This window comes from Sphaeramia orbicularis, chromosome 7, assembly GCF_902148855.1.
Source record: "Sphaeramia orbicularis chromosome 7, fSphaOr1.1, whole genome shotgun sequence".
Lineage (NCBI taxonomy): Eukaryota > Metazoa > Chordata > Actinopteri > Kurtiformes > Apogonidae > Sphaeramia > Sphaeramia orbicularis.
This window is the reverse complement of record NC_043963.1, coordinates 47,410,202-47,424,044: the sequence shown is the minus strand read 5'-3', so window position 1 is coordinate 47,424,044 and position 13,843 is coordinate 47,410,202. Positions and strand designations below refer to the sequence as shown.

At 35.3% G+C, this 13,843-nt stretch overlaps 1 protein-coding gene across 2 annotated transcripts; it reads left to right on the top strand.

Annotated features, from left to right (window-relative positions):
* Positions 1–5,350: 5,350 nt before the first annotated feature.
* Positions 5,351–12,350, top strand: ndufb11 (NADH:ubiquinone oxidoreductase subunit B11). 2 transcript variants are annotated; one of them, XM_030139642.1, is made up of 3 exons: positions 5,351–5,590; positions 8,709–8,836; positions 12,132–12,350. In XM_030139642.1, the coding sequence occupies exons 1-3, from the start codon at positions 5,417–5,419 to the stop codon at positions 12,262–12,264; spliced, it is 435 nt and encodes a 144-aa protein (XP_029995502.1). In that variant the 5' UTR covers positions 5,351–5,416; the 3' UTR covers positions 12,265–12,350. The 2 variants fall into 2 exon arrangements, with proteins under 2 accessions (XP_029995502.1, XP_029995501.1); XM_030139641.1 differs by having other exon boundaries at positions 5,354–5,590; positions 8,709–8,839; positions 12,135–12,350.
* Positions 12,351–13,843: the final 1,493 nt, after the last annotated feature.

Below are 13,843 nucleotides of genomic sequence, written 5' to 3'. Positions count from 1 at the left end.
TAAGTAAAGCAGAAGGCATGTCAAGAGCGGCTTACGTTTTCTCATCTCTAGATGTCTCTAAATCCACTTGTTCCCAACTGGATAAAATTCTTTTCAAATTTATATCCTCCTGAGACTCAGCAATACATTTTTGTCCTATTGTAGTGGACAAGAGTTTCACAGCTTTACTTTAAAATTAAAAATTAAAAAATATACACTGAAAAGGACATTATACAAAAAATAAAAAATAAAAATAAAAATGTATCTGAAAAAATGCTGCATCATGCTGTTTCAAATTATGGCAATTATTTAATGTAAAATGGCGAAAATGTTTACTTACTGGGTCTCAGGAGGCTATGGAAGAATAAACCCAATAATGGTAAAAGATCTGTTCTCTCAAACCCCTTAGCTGAAGGAGGTCTGAATGTGCTGACTTTCACAATGTTTAACCAAATTATAAAAATCAATTGGATTTAAAGATTCCTTAAGTGTTCAAATAACATGTGGAATATTTTCCCATGCCATTTATTTAATACTATCGGTGGTTTTAACTTTTTATTATTATGTCCTTACTCTAGAGGAAAACTCCCTGTGAAATTAGCCAGTTTTCATCAACAAACTTTGCTGTGTTGGAATCTTATTTTTAACTTCCTTAGACCCAGCTATGGGTGTTCTGTATACATTTGTGGACAAGAGTTTCACAACTTTATACAAAAAAAAAGAAAAGAAAACTGTCCACCACAAAGGACATTCCATAAAAATTTTAAAAACTGCATCTGAAAAAACTGTTGCATCAGGATGTTTCCAATATAGGCACTTATTTAATAAAAAACAAAAAAAAGCTTGTACTTTGCTGACATTTCCTGGGTCTTAGGAGGTTAAACACAATTTTCCCCCTCACAATTGTGTTCTATGGAACAATACTTATATATTACACAGAAACAAAACTCTTTTTCTACATAATTGGTTTATAAATAACATTAACACAGTGAACAATCCGCTAAATGCAAAATGGTGAATTTTATCTTTATGAGGTCTTGATGGAAAAATATGATATCCACACTTCTCAGCAAGGGTTTGACATGGTGGTTAAATCTATTCCTGTTAATATTGTTTCTTTAGCGCAGAGAATACAGACAGATGCTTCTGTATCTGTAACTGTCAGCTCTTCTGCCATCTATGGTATCCCAATCACAGATAAGAGATGGAACAACGCTTTTATCAGAAACCTGCTCGATCCTGTCACTACTCCTGTATGTAAACACCCATGGACATTTTTGGACAAGAACTCTGGAACTCCATCTTCCTGCTACCTCATCAGTATGTAACTGTGAACAAAATCAAAGATGTACTATTCAAAATTGTGCACAGATTTTACCCTTCAAAAGCAAATATCTGTACTTTTTTTCCCAATATGAGTAACATCTGTACATTCTGTGGCTGTGAGGGTGAAACTATTGAACATGTGTTTGTTGATTGTTTTTACGTTACTTCCTTTTGGTTTCACTTACAAAAATATATTTCCCAAAAGATTAAAAAAAAATCTCACTGAGCAAATTTGAAATTCTTATAGTCACCAAAAGAAAAAAAGAAAGAAAACTATAAAATTAATCTAATCATTATTTTAGCAAAATATGACTTACACAAAAGGATTTGGCAAAAAAAAAAAAAAAACCCCTCCTTCTATAAATTTAGAATAACAGATCTCAAAACTTATTGGTACAATATTGAAAATTTGAAAAAGAAAAACAATAAATTAATCAAAACAATTAAATTATATCATGAGTTTAAATTTAATGAATAGCAGATACCTGAGTATTGATTTATTTTGTTTTTGTTTGTCTTCTCTTCTTGTCTCTTCTTTCATAGTTCTGACCTTAAAATGTGTCAAGTGAATGTATCTTTTTATTGTGTTTGTGTTAAAATTGTATGTTTAAGAAATGTTGCCACTGCCACTTTTTTATCGGTGTTAGATTATGGAGATCTGCTTTATTTGAATGCATCGTCAAAATGTCTTCAAAATGGCTGACACAGTTTATCCTGCTTCTCTGAAGTTTATTACTAATTCTACAGCTATGACACATCATTGTCAGTTGTATTCCAGAGTGGGCTGGCCTGCCCTGTCCACGAGGAGGCTGGGACACTGGTACACCTTTATTTAAAACGCCATACTTGGACTGTTGCCTTCCTGTAGTTTAATAACAAGAAGTGTTGATTCTTATTGTCTGCAATCAAATGAGCATTTGTTCCTCTTTGTGCCATTTGCCTGTACAGAACTGGGTAAAAGGGCATTTGTCTACTCTGCTCCTTGCACATGGAATATGTTGCTAAAAGGCTGGAAACTGACTGAACTGATCTCCTTGAACGCTTTTAAATCCAAACTCAAAGTGCTAGAAACTAACTGAATGACTTGCACTTGTTTTTCATAGTTTGACTTGTCCTGTAAATGACTGTATGTTGCAACTGTGTGTTGTATTTCATGCTCTTGGCCAGGACTCCCTTGGAACAGAGGTTCTTAATCTCAACTGGTCTTTTTCCTGGTTAAGCAAAGGTTTAAAAAATGTAAGTAAAGGTTGTTTTTTTTGTTTGTTTGTTTGTTTGTTTTTTTAATTTCTTAGGAAAACAGGCCATTTTTGGTCCTTTTGGATGCACCTCTTTTTTTTTTCTTTTTATTGGCACAAAGCAGATTTACATAACAAGAATTGGAAAAATATTACAGAAGAGTAATACAGAATTACACATGGAGACATGATGGAATGGTTAAACACAACTATTACAAATCTCTGAAACAAAATAAACAAAAAGACTAAGACATGTGAAACATAATGAAAATATTGAAACAGAAAGAAAAAAAATAGAATATAAAATAAAATAAATATTTATTTTTCTATTTATAAAATAAATAGAAAATAAATAAATAAATCTGACTGGACAATAGAGCACAAAGGACTAAGGCAATATACAATTAAAACAGCAAAGACTTAGACAAACTAAAATAAAATTTTCTGGCTTTTTTTAATATGTTTACTGAAGACATTTGTAATACTTCATAAAATCACATAAAAACAAATTAAAGGAGGGGTTCGTGTTTGTCCACTTACAAGTATGAATGTAATATTTTCCCAAAATAATAATAAGGTTAACAATATCTTTGACATTAACTTCTAATGAATCCATAAAATAAATAATATCACATAAAAAAGACAGAATATTTCAAATTTTTTAAGGACAACCAACTGTGAATATCATCCCAAAAGGAAATGCTGTGTGAACAATTAAAAAACAAATGATCAATGGTTTTGGCTTCAGATGAACAGAAAACACAATTAAATCTTTTATGCAAAAAATCCTTAACAGGGTAAACTGAACATGCAATTCTGAAGTGAGTTTCCTTTACTTTGGGAGCTTTGGGATGCACCTCTCATTTGCTGTTTCTGAATCCTCATGGTGCATGTCCTTTTTTTTTTTTTTTTTTTTTTTTTTTTATTGATATTTTGACAGACAGTACAACATATGTCATCATCACAAAATAGAAGACATAAACATCATCCACTGTCTGGTTTTCAAATATGCACGTAAGACAAACACTAACAAACACCAGCAAACAAACAAAAAAATAAACCAAAAAAAAAACACTACTTGTGCCTTACATTTAAGTTCTACATTTGTCCTCTCATTCTACCTCTCAGTCAGTATACTGGATTAGGTCAGACCAGACCCGGCGCCTTACGTTTATATAGACATCCTCTCTATTGACGTCAGAAAGGAGCCCCAGTCTTTATTGAAAATGTCTCATTGTTATCAAGGTGTGTTACCCTCTTTACTCAAATGCTGCTTCTTCTAATCTAATTAAGCTAATAAACCAACTGAATTTCAATTTTATCTGGCATAATAAACCACATTACATTAGGAAAGGTCATATGGTCAAAAAAACTAGCGAAGGTGGCCTAAAAATGATTGATTTAGATTGTCTCAATGGAACATTAATGATAAACTGCCTTAAATCTTGGATCAAAAATTTTAACTCCCTATGGTACTGTATCCCTAACTTTATTTTTAAAAAGTTGGGCGGATTAAACCTCTTGCTTGTCTGTGACTTTGACATAAAAAAGCTTCCTATATCCCTATCAGAGTTCCACAAGCAAATCTTACTTTACTGGAAATATATGTTCACAACTTCTCTCCACACTTAACAGTGATCTGGAACAATCGATATATTCTACATCACAACAAATATCTATTTTATGAAGACTGGTATGAAAATAATATTTGGTCAATACTACACCTTATGGATGATGAAGGAAATTTATTAGATTATGAACAATTCTGTACAAAATATAACTTTAATCCCTCTCTCTTAGACTTCATGCGTTTACGTAATGCTCTTCCCAAAGAATTTATTTTTCTATCCAAAAACTTCTTAGCCCATCAAAAAGCACAACCCCATCTTCCTATTCCGATGATTCATGGAATATCCATATTAGATAAAAAATGTTGTAATTCCTTTATTAGAAAATGTCTTACTGATGAATTTTTCCCTAGTTTACAAAATAAAAATGACATTTTGTTCAAATTCGACAAAAGTACAATTTCAAAGCTAAGAACAATGTATTTATCCTTTCCTATAGCTCCCAAAGCCAAAGAAACACACTTCAAAAATAATGAATGATATCTACCCATCAAAAGAGTTACTTAGACTTCGTTTCAATGTACAAGATAAAAGTTGTATATTCTGCAATACCGATGTTGAAACAACAGACCATTTATTTTTCTCTTGTCGTATGGTGCAAGTGTTTTGGACAGAAATACAAAATTGGTTAAAAGAAATATTTCCATCATCTATGTATTATTTTACAAGAGATGACATAACATTTGGTATTCTGGTAAATAACAAAAAAGAAGAACTCTGTATTAATGTGATTTTATGTATTGCTAAAGTCCGTATTCACAAAAGCAAATGTCAAAAATGCCCACCCAACTTTTGTGTTTTCAAAAATGAACTCAAACTGTACATGAAATCCTTAAAATGTATGAATAGACCCAATGCTGTAAAACTTCACTCTTATTTATGTGACATTCCCCTGGACTCAAATGAACAATGAACTAACCTCCCCTTGCAGACTGATTTTGTTTCTTTTTTCTTTTTTTTTTTTCTCTCTCTCTCTCTCTTTCTTGAAAAATTAATTGTTCCCATTTGGTGCTGATGCACATTCACAATGCCATGTTTGTTATAAGGCACTGTTATACTGTTTTTTTTTTCTCTTTCCAATAAATATTGAAAAAAAAAAAAAAGAAAGAAAATGTCTCATGGTGCACTGCTGCCTGTCGCCGCTGGGTGGCAGTGGTGCGACTTTAAACCAAAGGAAACGACGAAGAAGAACAGAGGTCACCAGGACTGTGGTTCCGGGTCAACGCTACCCGTCATTAAGCAGCAAAAATGTTGACCCGACTCTCACGGTTGAGACCCTCGTTGTCCCGATTACTTTATAATGCACCGGCTCGGTTCGTCTCCCAGTCGAAGTCGACCGGTGCCGCCGGTTCACCGACGGTGACGGAGGTTCACCCCGCCGCGGCGCACGCAGGACATGGGGAGGTCAGCCAGTACGTCAAGGTGAGTTTAACCAAGCACTGCGATGGCTTTAGATGGAGGTAACTACACACAAACAACAACCAGGAACATACAGTAGATTATAAAGAAGTGAAACACAGTATATGGAACCAGCAAGATACTGTTCCGCCATTATGGACTGACTGTGGTCCTCCAAAAATAGCCTCCAAACACAGTGTCTGTGGTCTGCTTCTGCTGCTGTCAAACAACAGTGGTCAGATGTGAAACATGGTCTCCATTATCTGCATCAGGGCTGTCAAACTCATTTTAGTTCAGGAACCTCATTAAGCCCAAAGTGATCTCAAGTGGACCGGACCAGTAAAACAGAAGTATGAGAACCTGTAAATAATGACAATTCCAAATTTTTCTTTTTGTTTTACTGCAATCAAAATTAACCCTTTCATGCATGAATTGTGAGAACCTGAGTCAAGATTTATTTTTTGAGTGTTTTTATTCCTCCTTAGCCATGAAAAAAACAATGTGATCGAGGTTTTTTTTTCCTATGGAGTTACAAAAATATCCATGCATTTAATTTTTGAAGTAAAGAAACATGTGTTTAAAACCCAATATCAGAAAGTAATATGAAAACAATGAAATAAAAACATTTTTAATGCTGCTAATCTGATGTCTTCTCACATTTTAACATATTCTATTGCTAGTACAGGGTGGGGAAGCAAAATTTACAATATTTTGAGGCAGGGATTGAAAGACAGTGTATGACCAATTAGTTTATTGAAAATCATGAGAATTTATTTGCCACAAGAAAATTGACATAATAGAAAATGTTTTTATTCTGTGTCCTCCTTCTTTCTCAATAACTGCCTTCACACGCTTCCTGAAACTTGCGCAAGTGTTCCTCAAATATTCGGGTGACAACTTCTCCCATTCTTCTTTAATAGTATCTTCCAGACTTTCTCGTAATAGTTTTGCTCATAGTCATTCTCTTCTTTCCATTATAAACAGTCTTTATGGACACTCCAACTATTTTTGAAATCTCCTTTGGTGTGACGAGTGCATTCAGCAAATCACACACTCTTTGACGTTTGCTTTCCTGATTACTCATATGGGCAAAAGTTTCTGAAAAGGTATGGATAATAGTGTTAGGTATGATTATGATATCAATATATGTTTGGTTTCAAAACAATTGACGTAGTGCCTGCTGAGAAAAAACAACTAAATGTTCATTGTAAATTTTGCTTCCCCACCCTGTAATTACTCACTTCATGGAGATAACATGCAAAAAAATTAAAAAGAAAAAAAACTTTTTGTCTAACAAATAACAATTGATTTACATTCAAACATGTCACTGCAGATCAGGTTTATCAAGAACAGGACAGTTACAGTAATGGTATGAATGTCAATGTATGGGATGATGCGTAAGTATCCACTGTGTTGGCTGATGTGGAACTAAAACAACAAAACCCATTAATATACAAGAGAACAGCTGTAGAATAACTGTCCACTGTAGTGACTTATACATGAAAGGGTTAAATTATGAAAATATGTACATTTACAAACTATCCAAACAAAATGATGTGAATAACCTGAAAAAACAGAAATTTCTTGAAAAAAATAAGTGCAATTTTAACAATAATACACCTCAAAATTTCACTTCCAAAAGTTCAGGTTTTTCACATTTTATTGTTAAAGGATAGTTTGTAAATGTTAATATTTTCATAATTGAATGTAAGTTTTTACACTAAAACTAAGAGAAAAATTTGGAGTTCATTATTTATAGGTGTAATGTAATATTATATTTTTCACATTAAACTAAGTATAAATAAACAAAATGGAGAAAAAAAAATAACTTTGCTGTTCTTGATAAACCTGATCTGCAGTAATATGTTTTAGTGTAAATCAATTGTTAATTGTTATTAGACTGTAATTAACAGTTTTCTTAAACGTACGTATTTAATTTTTTTTTTTGCATATTTCCATGAATTGAATAACAACTAGTATTAGAGTATGTTAAAATGTGAGAAAACATCAGATTAGCTGCATAAAAAATGTTTTTATTTCATAGTTTTCACACAGTTTATCACTTTCTGATGATGGGTTTTAAATACATGTTTCTTTGCTTCAAAAATCAAATACATGGTATCCAGCTGAGTGGACATTTTTGTAACTCTATGAAAAATAGGGTCATTAAAGAAATTTAAGTTGCATTGTTTTTTACATGCCTGAAGAAGAAAAAAATCACTCAAGAAAAAAATACTGACTAAGGCTCTCATAATTCATGCATGAAAGGGTTCAAACACTATTAAGATACAATTAGAGCAGCATTTTGTATAATATGTACTAGACAAATGTTATCAATATGATAAACACAGACATAAACAAGGTGTGCAAAAATATTGTGTGTTATTAAATATTATTTGGTTATAATGAGGAATTAAACAGTCTGATGGCCACAGGCAGGAATGATTTCCTGTGTGGTTCAGTGGTGCACTTGGGTGGAATCAGTCTTTCACTGAACATGCTCCTGTGACTGACCAGAACGAGTGGGTCAGTGGAATTGTCCAGTATTGTCTTGATCTTGGACAGCATTGTCCTCTCTGACACCACCATCAGAGAGTTCAGCTCCAGCCCCATAATGTTACTGGTCTTGCGTATTAGCTTGTTGAGTCTTCTAGTGTCATCAACCCTCAGCCTGGTGTCCCAGCATGCAACAGCATAGTTGCTCTTTAAGTTGTTCTGTCTTGTCACATATTTTACAAATAATTGCAGCATTTGAACTTCATGGAAACAATGATTTGACAATTATTGCAATAGTTATTGATATCAACTTGTGTAAAAAAAGAAACATATCATTGTGATTACATTTTTGACCCTATGTCCAAGACCCAGAGGTATCCCTCCCTGATCAGTGATGCCGTAGTCATGTGACCTGTACAGGAAAAAGATAAGACACTGGACTTGACTGCTTACTGTTCTCTAAGGAGACATAAAACTGGACTTGTAGTCACCTGTTGCTTTAATGATGCTTTACTCTGTGTGATATGACTATAATATTGAATATTATATTGCAATTCTAGGTCAGTGCGAAATGTCAAACATGAAAATATCTCAGTGGGACCAATGTTGAAGTTGTATTGTGTGATGTGCTTCTGTCTTTGATCAGAATCCAGATTTCCATGGCTTCTCTAGTGATCCTGTGGTTGATGAGTGGAACATGAGGGTGGCCTTCTTTTTTGGCATCTCGATGGCTCTCGTTATCGGAGGAACCTTTGTCCACTATTTACCAGACCACGGGTATGTTTTTTTTTTTTCTTTCTACCTCACCAGGAGTTGATATCAATAGGACAGACTTTCTTTCCATGTGGCACACTTTTTAAAAGTGTCACATATCGCATTTCCACATAATTGTTTTTTTTTTTTTGTGAATGTGTGTTTATATTATATCCAATGTTTCACTAATGATTCTGTACTAAGAAATCTGTAGTTATATTCAATTTAATTATCAGTTTTATTTGCTTATCCAGGATTACTTATTATTATTATTATTATTATTATTATTATTATTGTTACATGTTTTGATTTTATCTTCCATATGAATTTTTCCCATAACTCATGCTGCATCTTTGAGAAAAGCCAAGAAATGTATGCAACAAAATGTGTGGGAATAGGAGTATAAGATGCTGTCCTTGCTGACCAGCTGTTAATACAGCATGATGCCAAATTGTAAAGTCATTCTTGTTTCTGTTAAGCAGCTGTTGTGCAGTTCATCCTTTTATCATACTATGTTCAAACAATTTGCAATAATTTCTGTACCTATTACATGTATCAGCTCTCAGTTCATATGATACGAGTTTTAGTTATGTTATTATGTTATTTCAGTAATGTTATTAGTAATTCTTTCTGATGCTTTAACAGAATTGATTTTTTCTCGGTGTGGGGGGGGTGTTGGAAACTTAGTGTGGTTGTAACCTCAGGGTCCATTTGAATCCCATATTATCTGTGTGATATTATACATTTTACCATCGTGTGTGTAATACAGCAGGCTGTGCCGGCATGTACTGGCATCTGTCGGGTACTATTGGCTAGTAGGCAGTTTTCACCTTCTGTCATTTTCCATTGTTGCCATGACTTCATTGCATTCATTATGTGATATTTTTGCTGCCGATGTGTCCATAGCTTTCACACTGTAGTATTTAGTTTCACATAATATACAAGTTGCATACTATTGGTTTCATACTGTAGTTTTGGACATACTAAAAAATCTTGCCTACTAATTAGCATGTTCTAATCTGTGGAATTGAAGAAATAAGGTGAAATTGAAGTGTGGATTTTCAGCTTTACTTCAAAAGGTTTAACAAAAATATTGCATGAACAAATTAAGAATTGCACCCATTTTGAACATGTTCCCCCTGGACAACTGACAATCATCTTCATGACCTGTTCTGGTGTGTTCTGTGGTTATTCTATATCACATTAAACAGACTAAATATCTGGAGTTGATTCCAGATATTGTACTTGAATTAATATATAACATTTTTAATGTATCAAATGTTTCAACATGCTAACATAACTTAAAGCGCCTATGTAAATCAGACTCACTGCATGTCGGAGTTCAGAAACCAAACTAATTCTTTGTAATTATTTCCTCTTCAGCAGCAGCAAAACAACACATTAGATATACTTGGCAAGTTAATGTAGAGTGAATCTGAACACTTAAGTGCACTTAGATGTTAAATGTACTGAAATATACTGATTAGCAAAGTGACTTGTGCTAGCAACTGTAATGTAATGTTATCAAGAGTCTGGTCTTGACCACCACTAAATGTAAAGTGTCATGAGATAACGTTTGTTATGATTCGGTGCTATATAAGTGAAATTTGATTTGATGTAATGCTACAAACCTATAGTCCCATAAGAACATTCTCTGTGAAATGCCATTACATTGAAGTAGGCTATTTAAAAAGAACATTAGCTGAGTAGGAAAGTGTTTACAGTACTACACTATTTTTTTTTACATTTTCTTGTGTTACAGCCTTATTCCAAAATAAATTAATTTTTTTACCTCAAAATTCTACACACAATACCTCATAATGACAAAGTGAAAAAAATTGTTTGAACTATTTAGAATTTATTTATAAATAAATAAATAAATATATAACATACATAAGTAGTAACAGTGTTTGCTCAATACTTTGTTGACGTGTCTTTGGCAGCAATTACAGCCTCAAGTCTGTTGATGCTACAAACTTGGCACACCTGTTTTTGGGCAGCGTCTCTCATTGTACTTTGCAGAATCTCTCAGGCTCCATCAGGTTGGATGGGAAGCATCAGTGCACAGCCCTTTTCAGATTGGTCCAGAGATGTTCAATAGGGTTCAAGTCTCTAGCTGGGCTACTCAAGGACATTGACAGAATTGTACTGAAGCCACTGCTTTATCTTGGCTCTGTGTTTAGGGTCATTGTCCTGTTGAAAATTGAATCGTCGTCCCAGTCTGAGGTCCAGAGCATTCTGGAGCAGGTTATCATCAAGGAGGTCTCTGTACTTTGCTGCATTCATCTATCCTTGGACCCTGACTAGTCTCCCAGTTCCTGCTGCTAAAAAACATCCCCACAGCCGGATGCTGTCTCCACCAGGCTTCACTGTAGGGATGGTATTAGGCAGGTGATGAGCGCTGTGTGGTTTCCTCCAGACATGACACTTTGCATTCAGGCTAAAGAGTTCAGTCTTTGTGTCATCAAACCAGAGAAGTTTGTGTTTGGAAAACTGCAAGAATGCTGTCCTGTGCCTTTACTGCGGAGTGGCCTCCATCTGGCCACTTTACCATATAGGTCTGATTGGTGGAGTGCTGCAGCAATGGTTGTCCCTCTGGATCGTTCTCCTCTCTCCACACAGCGACACCGGAGCTCTTTCAAAGTCACCATTGGATTCTTGGTCACGTTCCTGACTACCATGATCTTCTACTTCTATGGTGACCGCTTAGATTAGCTGGGCGGCCAGCTCTAGGAGGAGACCTAGTAGTTCCAAACTTCTTTCATTTTCAGATGATGGAGGTCACTGTACTCATTAGTGACCATCAGTGCTATAGAAATTTTTATACCCTTCCCCATATCTGTGCCTTGATTAAAACCTGTCTCATGTCAACAGACAATTCCTTGGACTTCATGACTTGGTTTGTTCTGTGATATTCACTGTCAACTATTGGACCTTTCATCGACAGGTGTGTTCATCACCATCAACATCAGAACCATGAGTGGAAAGAAGATGCACCTGGGTTCAGTTTTGAGTGTCATGGCAAATATTGTGAATACTTATGTACACATATGTCTGTCTTTTATTTTTAATACTTTTGCAAAGGTTTCAAACAAATGTTTTTCCCTTAGTCATTGAGATAAAAAAAGAATTTTGGCAAAACTGTAATGCAAGAAAACATAAAAAGTGTAATGTTGTGAATACTTTCCAGATGCACGCTACAGTTTATTGGAGACAGCATGACACCAAATACTGCTCTTTATCCCTATTTTTTTCCTTTCTTCTGTCTGTTTCTGTGTCTCTCTCTCACTGTTTCTTTGTTTTTCTGTTTGTGTTCTAGCATGCGGCAGTGGGCCAGAAGGGAGGCAGAGCGTTTGATCGTGGAGAGAGAGAAAGAAGGACTTCCTTTAATAGGGGAGAATTACTATGACCCAAACAAGATTGTTTTGGCCACAGCTGGAGAAGAATAACATGTCTGCCAGCTCTCACCACTGTATTTCATCTTTGTTGTATGCCATTCTGAGAGAATAAATGCTGTACTTGTTCACTTGTGTAATTACTATGTATAGTGTGTTTTTGGGAGAAGACAACGAAAACTTTTTGAATCATGACAACAATCATGCATTGATTATAACATGTCTTTGAACAATAATGAAACCTGTAATATTTATCATTACTTAATGGATAGCCATGACTTACATCAAATATCTGTAAAAGGAACTGTTTAACTACTATATTTTTCATTCGTACAAAAAAGGATTGTGCTGATATTTGCACAGTGACCAGTCACCTCTGACATAAGAACCACGGTATGAAGTTAAAATTGTATTATCCAAGGGACAATGTTATATTGCTGTGTTCATGTTGCAGAGACATGAACAGCATGGTAAATCATCTCAGCACTTTCCAAACTGACCGACAATTGAAGAGACAATCGACATTGGCTTGTATTTAAAGATAGTGTATTCTTAACCAGTTTGTTCCTGTTGGGTAATATTAGAGTCCAAGCTAACATTGGATGTTGAACAGAATGATATGGAAGTGCATACTAACTGAAATATTAACATGCTTCTATTTGAACACGTCAATAAAAGGCATTGGATATTATCAAAATTGTTAGTGTTCTTACCGGATGAAGCTATGGAAGACAACATTAGATGCTAAGTAAGTCAGTTGTGCAGGTGTGCATCACATACAGCATATATCAAGGAAATGCTCTTACCCCCCTGCTGTCCTACATAGATCTAAACCCCCTCAGCCATATCATCACCAGAGTGGCTTTGGGTACTAGTTCCAAAGTGGAACAATGATCAGCCACCTCCTCTACATGGATGATATCAAGCTGTATGCAAAGGATGAACACTGACATTGACCCCCTGGTTCACCTCACTAGGCTTCACCACAAAGACAACTGGATGTCATTTGGTATAGATAAATGTGGGTGGATGGTATCTAGACAAAGAAAGGTGGTCACAACTGAAGGGGCTGAACTACCTGAAGGCAACATCGTAGCTGAACACAGCAGGGTGTAAGATGCTGGCAGGCAAGGCATACATGACAACCAGGCAGCGGACATAGTGTGCATGAACATCTGTTCCGACTATGGACTGGAGGTCCCAGGGTCAAGATGGGAGACACATCCAAAGGTGACTGAAAACAAATGAGCCAGAGTCCTGTCTGTAAGACCTACAGATCCAGGCTGACAAGATGATGATGGTCAATCACCCTTACATAGTAGTGGTCAATAAACATCACAAAAGATAGGTAGTGATAATTGCAGCAATCCCAAATGATAGCAACATCAGGAAGAAGGAACACAAGAAATCTGAGAAATACCAAGGGCTGAAGGAGGAGCCTGGGAAAACATAGGATGTGAAGGCAACATTGGTGCCAGTGGTGATTGGCACCCAGGGAGCAGTAACCCCTAAACTGGGTAGATGGGTCCAGCAGATACCAGGAACAGCATCTGAGACCTCTGTCCAGAAGAACACAACATAGGAACAGCTCAGATCCTGTCCAAAACCCTCAGGATCCCAGGCCTCTGGTAGA